The sequence below is a fragment of the Rosa rugosa genome, chromosome 2 (genome assembly GCF_958449725.1).
Source record: "Rosa rugosa chromosome 2, drRosRugo1.1, whole genome shotgun sequence".
NCBI lineage: Eukaryota > Viridiplantae > Streptophyta > Magnoliopsida > Rosales > Rosaceae > Rosa > Rosa rugosa.
This window is the reverse complement of record NC_084821.1, coordinates 9,029,438-9,046,489: the sequence shown is the minus strand read 5'-3', so window position 1 is coordinate 9,046,489 and position 17,052 is coordinate 9,029,438. Positions and strand designations below refer to the sequence as shown.

General features: G+C 37.4%; 1 protein-coding gene across 1 annotated transcript; it reads right to left on the bottom strand.

The window, feature by feature from the left end:
* Nucleotides 1-417: 417 nt before the first annotated feature.
* LOC133731789 (uncharacterized) lies at nt 418-5,491 on the bottom strand. Its single transcript, XM_062159195.1, has 12 exons — nt 5,331-5,491; nt 3,475-4,643; nt 3,169-3,281; nt 2,917-3,036; nt 2,672-2,759; nt 2,226-2,317; nt 2,021-2,125; nt 1,750-1,859; nt 1,430-1,517; nt 1,294-1,329; nt 1,094-1,190; nt 418-995 (listed from the first exon to the last, which is right to left on the bottom strand). The coding sequence occupies exons 2-11, from the start codon at nt 4,469-4,471 to the stop codon at nt 1,107-1,109; spliced, it is 1,833 nt and encodes a 610-aa protein (XP_062015179.1). The 5' UTR covers nt 4,472-4,643; nt 5,331-5,491; the 3' UTR covers nt 418-995; nt 1,094-1,106.
* Between the last annotated feature and the right edge of the window lie 11,561 nt (nt 5,492-17,052).

Here is a 17,052-nt window from a genome sequence, read left to right as displayed (position 1 = left end):
AGTGAGTATCTATGATCTCTGTGATGTTAGCTATTCTAAATAACTAACATATTATAATTCACCGATAAAATAATTTTTTCTTAAATTTGATTTAGTATAGTTGAGTTTTCTTTTTGTTATTTAGTTATGTTCATGTTGCTTTATTTTATCATACAATTTACCATCCCAAGTACAATTTGATTCTTAATGATTTTTAACTGATGAAAGAAATCTAGTAGAAGCCAATGAGAGGAATCATGCTTAAGAATTCAAATCACAAACATGTGAAAGCAACATGCTAATATTATGAAGGAATGAGAGGAATATGAACATATGCTCAAAAATTCAAAATTGGCTTTTCTTGTTTACCCTCTAATTTTGGCTGAACCAACCAATTGGAAACGAATTTTTCATGTATAATATAAATGTGTACAAAGTCTCTGTTTTCAGACCTAACCGCGTCACCTACCATTGATTCTCAGACTATGTCAAGCAAAATTCTATGACAACTGTAGGCTAATGAAATTATCCCAATTGAGGAGATAAAGCTATATAACAAAAAGTCCACCATGTTGCAATTGGCATTGGATCCCACTAATTTTCACAACCAATGCAAGTTTTCAACCACTCACCAAGAATGAGTCTTTTATAATCGAAAAACCAAGAATTAGTCTTCTCTTCGCAATTTTCTTTTGTTCAAGGGTTATCATAACTCTCTTTTAATAATTGATGAACCAATAAATTTCCATCAACATGACCACTCAGTATCATGCCAAGCACATATTAGGCTAATTACAGGTCAGTTCCATAGCAGATCACTGTCAAAGGCACAACATGAAATCGAATCAGCCATCCTTTTCTTGCCTGTAAGTCGGAAAGTGATATTCTAGAACTCCTAGTCAGTTCACGCAGGCAAACAAATCTGCAGCGTTGTGCCTTTTATTTCTGAGTTTGAGGCTTTCGGCTTACTTGGAATGGTGAGCCAAAACATTTGCACAGGAAGTGGATCGCGCAGCCTGCAAGGAACGCAAGTAAAACTTCATCAACTAGCTCGGAAGAAAACCAAAATGTTGAGAAGTTGGGATACAACAATTATTCATAAGAAAGCACTCACCTGACTACACATTTCAAACTTTGGCAACTCGAGCAATTTTTGCCAGCACTGTTCGTAAACTACGTATACCAGCTCCAGTTCTCGAGCTCATCATCATCTGAAATAAGAATTAAAATCCAAAGTAGTTAAGTTATTGGTAACATAATGCTGTACAAATTTGTGTTTGTGACTATCAGCAGATCAAATAATAGAGGGCATACCACAGGTTGGAACACAGACTTATTTGCCTTGAGGCTCTGCAATATGAATTTTTGAATTAAAAATGTTAGTCTTATCCAGAGAAATTGCTGCTTCAGTTTTTAGTAGATAGATTACCATTTTATACGATCAAATTACCTCTTCGATTTGCATTGCACGACGTGCTACATCAAGCGGGAAAACCGCATCTGATTTCGTTAATAAGATCTGATACTTGGTTTGAGATCTGTATATGAAGTAATGAAAGTCATAAAACTCGAGCACAAGCCATAAAATTTCAGTGTGCACATATACAAATATGTGCAAACAAGTGTGTATTAGTGTGTGCACACGCAGGACATGAAGAAAATAGAGGGCTCTGTATCATCGTCTACCACATACACAGTGCCACTAATAAGGTAATACCCACACTCATCAAACTTAACACTTTCCAAAGATTGTCTACATGTAATTTGTACCTTTCCATCAGGTCAATGAGTTCACGATCCCTAGGCTTCATTCCCCATTTGGTATCAATAAGTAAGCACACTCGTTTTAGACCAACTCTTGTGGAAACATACTCCTTCACCTACAAAGTTTGAAGCATCCAAGCACATACATTAGCACATATTACAATAAGATCACTGGATTCACTCGTGCATACCGGAACAAAAGCGAAGCTAATATGCTAAACATGTGACTAATATAAAATGTCACTACAGAAAAGAAAAGGGAAATTTAAATACTCACAAGCTCCTCCCAAGCATCCTTAACCTCTTCTTTAGCATAAGCAAAGCCATATCCAGGCAAATCAACCAAACAGAGCTTTGATCCAAGATTGAAGAAATTAATACTCTGCAGAAGAAGTGCAGCTGTCATCAACAAACTGAAAGCTACCAAAAACAAAAAACACTGAAAAGCTGCTGAAATCACAGCAACAAAGTTTATTTCTAACCTGAGTAAGACCAGGCTTATCTGATGTTCGTGCAACACCCCAATTTCTGGTAAGTGCATTAAGTAGTGATGATTTCCCAACATTTGACCTTCCTAAAAAGGCAACAGAAGGCAATCGTATCACTTATTATCTCACTGAAGAAGATTATATCTACAAAATTAAACTGTAAACTTTCTGATTCCAATAGTCTGAAACGACCTGAATATTGCAAATTAATGAGGAACATCAAGTCCATCAAAATTCACAAACTCAAGCATACAAATCAATTCTCCCCGATAGGGAGAGAAAGACGACTTCTTCAAAAAGTGAAATATTTTATCTACCAATCAAAAACAGGAAGAGGCATACTCAAGATTATACACTCATAAATCACATCAGAAATAAAGTAACTACAGTTAAAGAAGAAAAGGCAATAGTAAGGTTTCGGTGAAAAAAACCAAACGAACCTGCAAATGCAATCTCCGGAAGATCAGGAGGTGGAAATGATGATGAAACTTTTGCAGCAGCAAAAAATGTCAATTTACTCCTAAATATCTGCAAACATTAATTATCAACAACAATGGTTCCATATGAGACAGTAAAGAGGCTTACCCTCCCAATAAATGAATTTAAGCTTGTTTCAGAAAACATGGAAAAAAATACATCTAATATTACAAACATGAGGATGTTTATCTAGACTTGTATCACATACATTTTCCTCAATCCGCTCTCTTTCTGAGCTGGTAGAGAAAGGAGTGTTATCCAATGGTGCAGAAATCTCAGTGTTGTAGCCTGCCCTCCTCAGCTCAATCAAGCGTCTACGACCCAACAACTACAAGTAATAAATAAATAAACACATTATTCGTAGAGATGAACAGGAGAATATATAGCACAAAGATTGGAAAACCTGTATATAATCAATATCATATATCCAAAACATCAAAAGACCTGTCATACAAATTACATTATCTTCGACATAGGAAAGGATTGATGGACTTGGTTGGATTGCACGAAATTGTGCATTCTTTGATATCTCAGCTTTTTCCTCAACATCTTTTTCCTTCTCCCTTAAGTTTTCTGCATGACAAGAAAAGTACAGGTGTAATCACAATGAAAACTACTTTATATAGTTTAGAAAATGTATCGCTTACCAATGGTAAATAATACGTATATATAGAAAAAATTAAGCAAAAAGAAATTGATATTAAGAACCGACAACACATATATTTCAGTAAAGATATACACACAAAAGGTATTGATAAAAACTGACCATTTGTAGCAATACTATCATCAAGTCGTTTATTTGAAATGTCATATGGATCTAGTCGCATTCGCTTCTTCTTCTTTCGCTGACCATCTAGCACATCTGATCCTTCATCTGAGATATTCTTTTCCCGTGTTTTTTTCTTCATAGTATTTGGAAGAGATATATTTGGGGATTTTTGCAAGTCTGGTTTTATTTGGTTATGTTTCTTCAGTGAAGCACTCCGACCACCATCAGTTGTAATGGATTCCATCTCATCAACATCCTTAACTTTGGTTTTATTGGAATGTTTCTCACTTCTAACCTTAGGAGAAAAACATTTAGTTTCAGAAGCAGTGATATCAGAACCCCATGTAGAGCGAGGACGCGAAGGAGATCTGCTGCTACTCTTTTCATTACCAAAATTATCAGCCTCCTTAAATTTTGTTTCATTGTAAACTTTTGCACTTCTAACCTTGGGAGAAAAACGTTTAGTTTCAGAAGCATTCTCTAATCCATCAGAACCCCACTTAGAACGGGGACGAGAAGGAAACCTACTATTATTCTTTTCATTGCCGAAGTTATTATAAACTTTTGCACTTCTCTCCTTGGGAGAAAACCGTTTAGTTTCAGAAGCACTCTCATTAGAACCCCACTTGTAACGAGGACGTGAAGGAGATCTACTGTAGTTCTTCTCATTAATATAACCATACTTCAATTGATTCTGTCCTTTTTTAGATAAAACCTTCCTATAAGGTGCCTCCTCATTACTGTTAGCCTCCCAAGCCGCATCTCGATCAACATAGATTCTCTTCCTTCTATCAAAAACTCCCCGACTCCCTTCTTGAGCAGTATGAAACTTCTTATCTCTTACACTCGATTTATAGTTCTCTCTCTTACCATTCTCACTCTCATTGACATTATCTTCAGCCTTCTTTCTCCCACTATTTGAAAACTTAGAATTTCCAACTGCTATTTTGAGTTTCTTATTGAACTTAAACCTTAATTTTTCCTCTGCAGACATTCTCTAATCACTAAAGACTAGTTTAAAACCCTGAAATGTAGAAAATAGCAATTCCCCTACCAATAACTTAAAGATACAGAAGATAATAGTCACAACTCACAAGGAAAATCTTCGTCCGGCATACACTTCAGAGCCAGGGCTGAAGATATTGAAATTCAAGCCTGAATCCCACCTATAAAATATACCGGATAAGAAAGAAATCAGGGAATACAGTGCATTTACATTTTCACTAGCATTAGCGTTATCACTTAAAAAACCATCAGTTCATTTGTTTGGAATGAAACAACAAACAAAAAGAAAAGAAACTAACATATCAAACTATATTCACATTTCCCATCATACTGAAAACCTCCATTCTACTGAGCCCAATACAACTACTGGGCGCAGCGGAGATGAAAAACATAAGGACCACCACAGATAAATTCTAGCATAAATTTTCACAAAGTAGATATAAGTATCTGATCTTCAAGATTTAATCAAAACAGCAGTCTTTTGCAATCAAACAAAAGCGCTGTTTGTTTCTACAGATGGGCATTACATTGGGTCCTTCCAATACCAAACCCACAGTTTGGATGAAGTTCCTAAGATTTTATCCGTACCAAATATTCTCAATATAACATCTAGGAATCATCAATACCTCATTCAACTCATGGGCACAGCAGAAATTAAAAGACTAAGCATCTTGACATACAGTTTGAGCTGAAATTCTAACAAAACATATTCTTTTTCATTGAAACACAGTCCTTGGCAATCAAGCAAAGTCCTTTCAATGCCGAATTCACAGTTTAGATGAAGCTAATGGCATTTCATTCCATACCAAAAGGAATATCAACTAAGAACAAATTCGTTTGGTACTTACCGGACTCCTTTGAACCTCAACGGCGACCACCCTAAGCACGAAGCCTCTAAAACCAGAACCCAACTGTAAACCGCGAATTGGATCACTACTCCAGTTTCAGTTGTTGCAAAACCAAGTCTTAAACCCTAAACCCTGACAATAAAAATGGAAAATGGAAATGTCTCTACACACCAAAAAATCATTCATATATGTGATGAAAAATAATTTATATTTAAGACTAATTGGGCTTACTCAGAACAACCAAAAATGGCCCATTTAAACTGGACATCGTTTATAAATGACTAGGGCTTCTTTAGCAGTCCTTTTCATGAGGAATTTGATTGGCCCATTTAATTTATTTAATGGACTGAACATCCTTTTAAATGGCTAGGCTTCTGCACAGCCCTATTCATGAATTTTTGATTTGGGTAGGCCTGGGCACGGGCTGATTTTTCTCTGAAAGAACTGGGCCCGAGACTGGACTGAGTGGCATTTTTTCGGGTCGGGTTTGACATATTAATACTGAGTCCGACTAAAGCCTGAACCGACTACTTTCGGGCCAGTTTTTGGGGTTTTCGAGCCCATTAAAGGTAGCCTAGACTTTGGCCCTATAGCCCCTCAAAATCTTTTTTTTTTTTATCTTAGCCCATCCATTGGAGATGAAAAATCTTAGTTTTAGGAGCTAAATCCAGCTCATAGATAGGTATGGCATAAAAACCCACGGGTATGGGTACTCACGGGAGAAATTTTCTCGTTCTTCAATTTTGCAAAAGCACCAAACTTCCCCAACTTATAAAATACTATAATGAGGTTATATATTCAAGAATTCAGATGAATCTAAGTACATGCATGATCGATGTAATCATATGAGACTTAAAATAACTTAACTGAAAAGCTTTGTTTACCTTTGATTATGATCTTTGGCTCCATCTTCATTCATTGTTGGAGGGTGAAACTGCAATTTTTGTAGAGCAATTAGCTGTGAACTCTTTGGGCTATGAGAGAAGCGATAGCATTGGAATTATGGATTGTTTAGGGTTACTTTGGTGATTTGATAAACGACAAAAACATTGCAGATAACGGTAGTTAGCTAACGGAAGGCGGAGCAATTTTTTTTTTTTTCACGTCATTTTGGTTTTATTGTTTGTTAAATGCAGGGCTAATTTACCTGATATGAGTTGTTTAAAAAATTCCATGTGGCGACAATTGATTGGGTTGTCATACCATTTGGCACTCCTATATGGTTCTACGGTAGGATAGAAGAATTTCTCGTACTTCACGAGTACCGGTTCCATTTGGGTAAAAATATTCAGGTATGGATAGCAGTAAATTACCCATGGGTAAACGGGTAATGGATGTTAGATACCCGCTCGGATATGGGTATATCCGCGGGTACCCATACTCATATAACTTATTAAACTTTTTTTTATATCCAAACTTTCTACAGAAAAAACTGTTTTTGTTTTTTTTTTTCCAATTTTCAATCACAATTAAGTTAAAAAAAAAAAAAACAAAGAAACTTTTTCTAGCGATAATCCCAAATCTTCATCTTTTCAGATTACAGTTTCATCTCAGATCTTCATCTTCTTAAATTGGATTACTAGTACAACAGCTCTCTTCCTTCCTCCCTTAATTTCGAATTGGGCTCTCAATTTTCGTCATTGATGGACAACTTTCTTCCTTCCTCCTTTGATTTCGAATTGAGCTCCTAATTAATCTTCGTCGTCTACTGCTTCGACGCCGTCAACGTCACCAAAGCCGGCGATAGGAGGCTTGTCATGGTTGTTCTCGTCTCCGACGGTGAAGCATGCTCCGTCCTCTTCGAGATTTTTGGGTGAAGAAGGTTAGAAATTGGGCTTGAGATGAAGAATTGAAGAATTGAAGGAGCTGGCTTCGAGATATACAGTACTATTCCCAGAGCAAGAGATCTACGATTCTACTGGGTTTTTTTTTTCTTTTGTTAGGGAAAAAAAAATTTAAAGAAAGTAGATGGGCAGTTGGGTACCCATTTACCCGATGGGTGGGTATGGAAATACCCGCAAAATATAAACCGGGTATTATGGGTAATACCCATTTTGATTGCTGGGTGGGTATATTACCCGCGGGTTTTACCCAATAGAAAAAATGCGAACTTGACAGTCATAGCCCACCATTGAAAATTGCCTAACTTCCTATTTTTCATAATCAATTTCTACAAACTTTCTTCTACAATCTCTTGGAATAATGGAATGAAAAATAAGATTGATGAACATGAGCAAGGAAAATCAGTACAACTATCAAGTAAAAAAAAAAAAACACGCCTCGGCTTCACCACCACCTGCCTCTTGTTTCTCTGGCGTCGAACCTCACCGGCACCGAGATTTAGAGCCTGAGCTCTTCCCGGTGGTCTGTTTCTTAGAGAGGTGTAGTTGTGAAGATATGTCTATCTCCTTAGCAGTTGGAGTTGCAGACTTCCATGCTATCACGGGCTCACATAGGTTTTCCAAAATGTCTATTATTACTATTTATTTACATCATATATTTCTCATTTACAATAAATAATTTGAATGAACAGTGTCCTGCCTCCAGACCCATGCCAACGGGTGAAAACAAACATAAAAAAACAATGAACAATATTCTGACCCATGCCAGTAACCCAACAAGTGAACTTGCTCTTATATACATATGCATAAAGTTATGATTGGACGTGTACAAATGTAATATCATACACCAGACAGTTTTCTATGATGAGTAGCTTGAACAATGTACATGACCATTTCAATTGGTCTTCCTCCAGTTAGTCGACCACCGGAACAATTCCAAGATTGACTGATAATCCGATGGTGGAGTGACTGGGGTCGCCCTCTATATGAATTTTTTTTTCGTTGTAAGAGTTTATAATATACATTGTCTGACCTTGTTATTACCTTGTTATTTGACTGTACTAATTCGAACTTTACGAAAGGGCTGAAAACATTTCTCCGGTATTAGTGATCATTTGCGCACCATCATTGTCAGTGGCGTAGCCAAAAATCTCTCTTAGGAGGGTCAAACTTTATTAACTAACAAATTATATTCATTTCTAGTCGTCCTCTAAAAATAACACAATCTTTTGCCCAAAAATATATATATATTAGTATAATTAAGAAAATGTAGGTGTAATATTTCTTGTACTAATGCTGAAATTGAAAGATCCTTAAATCATGTTGAATAAATTTTGGGATTTAAGATGAATGATAAATATAGAAAAACTTATGTGTTACTTCAATTTAGCATATTAATAAAGAATCGTAAATATGTGCATATGGGCATATATCGATCAATAGGGTAAGAAAACCTTGAAAAGATTCGTATTAATTAGATATATGTAGTGTATTAATAGTGTAAAATATTATTTCATTCCATTAAAGTTCAAGGATAATTAAAATAAATTTGTATTGAATTTTAAAAATTGAGACTAATTAAGGATTTTTCAAAAATTGAGAATGGTCAATTTTATTTGGGCTAAATACTGGTTACTACCTTGTGGTTTGGGTCTAAAATCAATTCAGTCCCTGTACTTCTAATTTCATCAAAAACACCCATGTACTTTCAATTTTGATCTAATAGGTCAAATTTGTTAATATTCTGTTATGGGTTCAAGTTATAATTGGACTATTTGTTGAAAAACTATTTATTTGATAGATTTCCAATAGTGGGACTCACTCCAAAATTGACTATGCAGGTCATCTCGACACCACATCATAAAACATAGGCTATATATTAGCCACGTTAACAAGTTAAATGACTCAATTATCAGAAAACTAACAAATTGGACCTATTAGATCAAAATTGAAAGTGTAGGGGTGTTCTTGATGAAATTAGAAGTACAGGGATTGAATTGATTTTGGACTCAAACCACAGGGTAGTAACCAGTATTTAGCCCATTTTATTTCATTCCATTAAGATTCATAGATCATTAACACTAATTGAGGATTTTCTAAAAATTGAGAAGGGTCGCCCTAGGCTAGCTACGCCCTTGATCATTGAGTATTTGTTGTTGGCGCGGTATTCAATCCCAATATTTGGTGGTGATAGAAGCACATTCTCTAATCGACATCTTGACACGATCTCTCTTATGGTAGGTGGCTTTGCTTCAGTTAAACTACTATCACTAGGCCAAAAAAGCTAACAGACAACGGACCAAATTCGTTGTGTGATTTGGACGATCTCCGTTGTGTATCGGAGCGTTGTGTGATGAAAAATGGCACAACGGTGGAAACCCGTTGTGTGAAACACAAACAGTCAACACTTATTTGTTAAAAGTGTTGTGCCTTCTCTCGGCAGATGGCAGCCACAGTTGCCGCGCAGTCATGCTGTGTAGTAGTGTGTGTGGCATGTGCATCCTTCAGACAACAGAACTTGTTCCAAAACTGTTGTTGGAAAGCCTAGTCAGACAACAGTTTTTTTAATTTCACCATCGTCTGATATACCATCACACTTCAGTTTTGCAATATGCTTGTTGTGTGAATTGGTTTTGGACAATAGAGTTTAGTTTTTACCGTTGTGTGATTATAATGAATGCATTGTGTGAATGGCCTAATTTTGTGTATTCAAACAATGTTGAATTGCCGCACTATAAAACTGTTGTACAATCATTTTCATTTTCTATATTTTGTGCACAATAATGCTCAATTTTACCTAATGAACGCAATCAATTAAAAAGAAAACACATTACAAACCATCAAATGAGTAATCCAACCCATTCTATATATATCAAATGTTAAAAGGGAGCATTTCTCAATCATCCAAGCCAACATTAAAAGAAAAAAAGTATTCTAATACATGCCCATCTACTTGGGATATCCAAAACTGATACAAATTATTCCAAAACAAGATAGCATTCTAGTGCCATGCCATTATCAATATCAATAAACCATCAAAAATTAATATGATTATTGACAAAAATATGAGCAGCTGCTGCATGTGAATACTATATGCCAGCAGACGCAGAAAATGGTGCGCCCATCAATATTTTCCCTCTTTTGCAGAATCTAGAATGAGTCTGTAAAGCCTTCTTACTAGCTTGAGGATCTCAGTTATCTGCAAAAGCAAGAGGATAGGCTGGATTAATATAGAACTTTAATCTGTACATGTACGCACAATTGGGACTTTCAAAGTGATACTACTATGTTAGTTAAGTCCACAACCTCTGTTATTAGCTGAAGCAAAAGAAAATACAAATGTCCAAAAACAACTTTAAGATGCATCCTAGCAAAATTTTATACATTCTGCAAAAACTTACCAGAAATTTGACCCTTTATATCCTGGTATTGGAGATCTCACAGAATGTGAGCAGATGATTATCACATTGCAAAATATCTAATCTCATGTTAATCTAAAAATGCAGCAAGTAGAATACATAATACAATATGCTGGAACAATTTAAAGTGGAACTCAATTCATGTGGTCATTTTAGAGCTGAAGACACTAAGGGAAAACAATAAAGGGCTCTAAAACGACCTCTTTATATTGCAAGCAGAGATATAATACAATCTCCTCATAATAATTGCTTTCATGTCCTTATACTAACTCATGAGTTATGTGTACGGAGACCGTATGTACATTATCAATATGGCAGCAATAACACAAGGAGACTGCAAATTTCTAAAAATTGAAGCAACTTACACCAAACACTGCTCTTCTCATGGGTCCATTGTATTTGATTTGGACGTTGACTATTGTAGCTAGTCACAACTACTATACAAGAAACATCAACAGATAGTACCTTGCCCACCTCAAGATTTTTCTGTACAACTAGCATCAATGGAGAAAGCCAAAAAAATTCTATGATTAGTCCAAGTCCAACTAAGAGATCACTAGCTAGATTGGCCAAGAAAGAAACATTATTCCAAGAGTTTTCAACAAAAGTAGCAGAAGTTTATCCTTTTTTTTAGCATTTCTAATAGAACATTTTACGAACTGCAAACAATGATGCTGCAAAGAGCCTTTTGTATCTCTCACTTTTCTGAATGTCCTATGCATCTCCATTTTTACTATCACTGAAAAGTTTTATGAAAGAGTATTCTTGAAAAGAGAGGTTAAGATTTTGCTAGTTTTGTTCAAAAGAGGTGGTTTGATTTAGCAAATAGATAAAACCACACATTTAAATTGACATCTAACAACTAAGAATCGACTGAACATATTTGTAGAATCTGTGGCAGAATGCGTCAAGAAATGCTTACCAGATCCACCTGCAATTATAAATGCAAGCCCTTGGCCAGATAGCTTCTGTCTATTGCAATTGCAGAACTGATAAACTTAAAGAAACCAGAAGAAAACCTAAACCATTAATGAATACAGGTCACCCAGAATGGATAAAATAGAACAATCAGGCAATTATAAAAATTTACCAGCAAATTTTTCAAGTATTGTCCTCCTAAGTAGCTAAACCAGAGAATACAGAAAACAGATAGGATTCATCATAATATGTAACTTTACCTGAGGATGCAATCTTTACCAAAAGAGCATGTTTGTACTCTACACATCATCAACATCAAACAAAAAAAACATGACAAGACAAAATATTAGAAACTCAGCCAAAATACAAAATCAAACGGAAAAATACATAATCTGGAACATGGATAACAAAGGGACGCCTAAAAGACTATAATCCACTAAAAGATCATCTAAACCAATCCAAATAACGAGAAAGAACTAGGCGGGTTTTATACGAGAAGCAAGCAATCCAAAAAGCTCAACAACAGTACCAAAAACAGTTGAAGAAAACCTCTCCGAAAATTCATCATTCTACCCAATATACTCATATACATAACAAGCGAGAAATGTTGATTGCATTCACTGACTTTGACACTGTCCTACAATGTTTCAGCATCTTCATGGCAATATAGCAAGCTTATAATGACTGACCTTAGAAAAGGAACTCGTTGAACCTTCATCTGTAGGAATTTTAGAGAGATTGAGCTTCAATGTAAGATTAAACCTGCTATCTCTATGTGGGTCAAGAATCTGCACTACTGATCCATACGCAGCCTTTATAGCCTCTATAGCCCCAGCAGGAAGCCCACTCAAGAACACAGTTTCCGGCAGCGAAACCGAAAGCAGCACAATGTGTGGGTTTTTCATCTCGTCACCTGCATCAAAATCTCAACATAAAAACAAAACCAGTTCATTTATTCACCAATCTTAAATAGCTTAGTATTACAAAATCAAATAATTACAACATTTCTACCAAATTCAATTTGGCCACAATTTCAAGACTCATAAGCTTCTTTTCTGACGCCCAATATACTCAAGGAACATTTAAAAACAGAGATTTCAAGAAGCCACCAAACAAACAGATTAATGCAATTGTATAGTTCCACTAACCAATTCCAACAAAACAGGTCATGATTTTAAACCAAATAACCACAATTTTTCTACCAAATCCAATTTGGGTTCAATATCAAGAGTCACAAACGTCTTTCCCTTTCTCTCGAGCACAATTACTAATCTAACATTTAACAAACAGAGATCTCAAGAAACCACCAAAAAGAAAAAGACTCATATAATAAAAATCCTAATTCAAGAAAAGGGAAATGAAAAGGTTAGAGAATCAAGAACATACTGGGGCTCTCAAACATGAAGAAATATAAACCTCCATAGAGTAGAACCGATCACAGCAGGAGAGAAGCCTCCATAGAGGCATAGATCCTCTCAGTCCCTGTAACAGAAAGAAATATGAAGCAGTAAATCATCAAAAACCCAGGAGGTGAAGCACGTATTTAACTTTACCTCCAATATATCGAGCAATGGTGAAGATAGCGTCCCAGTGTTATTGCAAGTCAGAAGATTGAAGATTCGACCTCATTAACTTGAAACCTGATGGGCCAGTCCCTGGGCCAGTCCCTCCTTAATTGGAGGAGAGAAAGAAAGAAAGCAGGAGACAAAGAAAAGTAGCAGAAAACAGGGAAAAGGAAAAGTAGCAGAAGACAGGGAAAAGAGAAAAACCTGCAGCCGGCTTTGGAGAGAGAGATGGAGAGAGAGTATGGGATATATAATCCCATATCGGCAGTCGAAGAAGCACAAGGAGAAAAGAAGGCAGAAAGAGAGTGCAGAAACCAAAAGAGGCAGAGAGCCCAAACTACAAACAGTGTGAGAAAAACATCTTCATCCAAGTAGAGAGTGAAGAGTGTTTTACTGCATGTTGAGAGTGTAGTTGTGGTTAGGCAGAAAAACAAGTGTTAGAGAGAGTTTCCTTCAAGTAGTGTTCTTGAAGCTGTGTATCTCTTGTACCCACATTATCATAGTGGAAGTTCTTGTTGTTGCTGCCCCGTGGACGTAGGCATTTTGCTGAACCACGTTATATCCGGTGTTCACTTTCTTTTACTCATTTTATTTCCTTGCATATTTATCCTTTTGTGGTTGGAGTTGTTATTTCCATTCTATTACTTTTCCCAACAGTGGTATCAGAGCTCTTGGTTCGTGAGGTGTTAGAATGGAAAGTTCAAGGAGTACCATGATCCGACTCAACCACTCTAATTGGATTACATGGAAGCCGAGAATGGAGGATATTCTCTATTGCAAAGATTTGCATGAGCCAATCGTAGGAGAGGAGGCCAAGCCGGAAGGAACTTCAGTTCCGACCTGGACGAAGCTGAACCGCAAAGCCATCGGTCATATCCGCGAATGGGTGGATGACAGTGTATTCCACCATGTGTCTAATGAAACCAATGCACATGAATTATGGCTAAAGTTGACGTCCTTGTTCGAGAAGAAGACTGCTGCCAAGAAAGCATTTCTAATCAAGGAGCTCGTAAACATGAAGTACAAAGATGGTGTTAGAGTGACCGAGCACCTCAACAACTTCCAAAGTACAATCAATCAATTGGCCACGATGGACATGAAGATTGATGACGAGTTGCAAGCCTTGTTGCTATTGGGATCATTGCCGGACAATTGGGAGACCTTTGTTGTAACTGTAAGTAATTCTGCTCCAGATGGCGTATTGTCTATGGATAATGTTAAAAATAACATGTTGAATGAAGAAACTAGAAGAAAAGCTTCAAGCTCGGACAATAGCCAAGTCTTTGTGACAGAGTATAGAGGAAGGAGCAAAAGCAGGGGACCCAAAGGCCATGGAAGGAGTGTGAGCAGATCCAGGACAAGATTCAATGGAAAATGCCATCATTGTGGTATTTTTGGCCACATGAAGAGGAATTGCAACAAGTTGAAGAAGGATCCGAAGGAGGGTCGAGATGGCAATACACATCAACCGAACGATGACACGAGAAACACTGCAGCTTCCGTGTCTCATGATAAATGTGAGTTCCTTTGTCTTGAAGGTGAATGCTTACATGTTGATGATTGTCCAGGTGTTGCATGGGTCGTTGATTCTGGAGCCTCTTTCCATGCTACTCCACACTTGGAGTACTTCACTACATACCAAGGCGGTGACTTTGGAACGGTGAAGATGGGCAACGATGGTTACTCCAAGATTTCAGGAATTGGAGATATTTGTTTTGAGACCGATTTGGGCAACAAGCTTATGTTAAAAGATGTTAGACATGTTCCGGGTCTACGTTTCAATTTGATGTCAACCGGTGTGCTTGACCGACAAGGGTTTCATCATCATGGAGGTGATCAAAAGTGGAGGCTTACCAAGGGATCATTGGTGGTTGGTAGAGGGAAAATGTGTTGCACCCTCTATAAGACATATGGCAAAATATGCAAAGGAGAGTTGAATGTTGCAGACGACTCTTCTCCAAGTTTATGGCACAAGCGACTAGGTCATATGAGTGAGAAGGGATTGCAAGTTTTGGCAAAGAAGTCTCTAATTCCCTTTGCCAAAGGTACCTCACTTGACTCTTGTGATTATTGTTTATTTGGTAAACAACATAAAGTTAGTTTCACAAGAACATTTACAAGGAAAGAAAATGTATTAGACCTAGTACACTCAGATGTATGTGGCCCCATGGAAGTTGAATCAGTAGGTCATAATAAATATTTTGTCACTTATATTGATGATGCTTCACGAAAGGTTTGGGTTTATTTGTTGAAAACAAAAGACCAGGTGTTTCAAACCTTTAAGGAATTTCATGCCATGGTGGAGAGGGAGACAGGAAGAACCCTCAAATGTATCCGTAGTGACAATGGCGGAGAATACACTTCGAACGAGTTCAGAGATTATTGTTCAAAGCATGGCATCAAACACGTGAAGACAATTCCTGGCACCCCACAACATAATGGTGTAGCAGAGAGGATGAACCGCACCATTCTAGAAAAAGTGAGAAGCATGCTGAAGACGGCCAACCTGGCAAAGAAGTTTTGGGGCGAAGCAGTGACAACCGCATGTTACCTTATTAACCGAACACCATGTGTACCGTTGGGCTTGGAGACTCCCGAAGGCGTATGGACCGGTAGAAGCGCTTCATATTCCCACTTGAGGGTGTTTGGGTGCAAAGCATTTGCACATGTGCCAAAGGAGCAAAGATCAAAGCTGGATGACAAGGCCATGCCGTGTATCTTTCTTGGATATGGCAATGAAGAGATGGGCTACCGGTTGTGGAATCCAAAGACCAAGAAATTATTCAGAAGCAGAGATGTGGTGTTCCATGAAGGTCAAACCATTGCGGATTTTGACAAAAATGAAGTAGAACATGCAGACCAGCTCACCTACGATTCATCACCGCTTCAAGAAGAACCTAGTGACAAAGCTCAAGATATGGTAAATGAAGATGTTCCTGATATGGCGGAAGCAGAAGCAGCAGAACCTGAAGATAATGATCAGGGGGAGCCAAATCAGGGGGAGCAGCTAGAAAATGCCCAAGTACCAGTTCGAAGATCCAACAGAGAGCCAAAGCCAAATACCAAGTATCATTCTTCACAATATATATTGGTGACTAGTGATGGAGATGATCCATATTCCAGATACATTCTGTTGACCAATGATGGAGAGCCTGAATGCTTTGAGGAGGCAAAGACTCATGCAGACTGTGATAAATGGATGTTGGCGATGAAGTCTGAAATGGAGTCCTTATTGAAGAATGACACCTACGAATTGGTGGAGCTTCCTAAAGGCAGAAAATCACTCAAAAATAAATGGGTGTTCAAGTTGAAGAGAGACGAGAATGAACAGTTGACAAAGTTCAAGGCTCGCTTGGTAGTGAAAGGTTTTGGGCAGAAGGAAGGAATAGATTTTGATGAGATCTTCTCACCAGTTGTCAAGATGACTTCTATTAGAGTCATTTTGGGCATGGCAGCTAGCATGGATCTTGAGGTGGAGCAGCTAGATGTGAAAACGGCATTTCTTCATGGTGATTTGGAAGAAGAAATATACATGGAGCAACCAGAAGGTTTCGAAGTCGAGGGAAAGGAGCACATGGTTTGCAAGTTGAAGAAAAGTCTATACGGGCTTAAGCAAGCACCAAGGCAATGGTACAAGAAATTTGACTCATTCATGGTGGGTCATGGATACAAGAGAACTGATGCAGATCCATGTGTGTATCTCCAGCGGTTTACTGGAGGTAACTTCATTATTTTGTTGCTCTATGTTGATGATATGTTGATAGTGGGCAAAGATGTTTCTATGATTCGCAAGTTGAAAGCAGATTTATCAAAGTCATTTGATATGAAAGACTTAGGGCCAGCTAAGCAGATTTTGGGCATGGAGATTACTCGTGACAGGCAGGCGAAGAAATTGTGGCTGTCACAAGAGAGGTATGTTGAACGGGTGCTTGAAAGGTTCAACATGAAAGAAGCTAAGTCAGTAAGCTCACCTTTAGGT

Coding starts and splice junctions, on each gene's coding strand:
- LOC133731789 (XM_062159195.1), bottom strand. CDS start 4,471: ATGTCTGCAGAGGAAAAATTAAGGTTTAAGTTCAATAAGAAACTCAAA. Junction 2,126..2,225: donor ATAAGCCTGGTCTTACTCAG/GTTAGAAATAAA, acceptor CTTCTTCTGCAG/AGTATTAATTTCTTCAATCT. Junction 1,518..1,749: donor CTCATTGACCTGATGGAAAG/GTACAAATTACA, acceptor CTTCATATACAG/ATCTCAAACCAAGTATCAGA.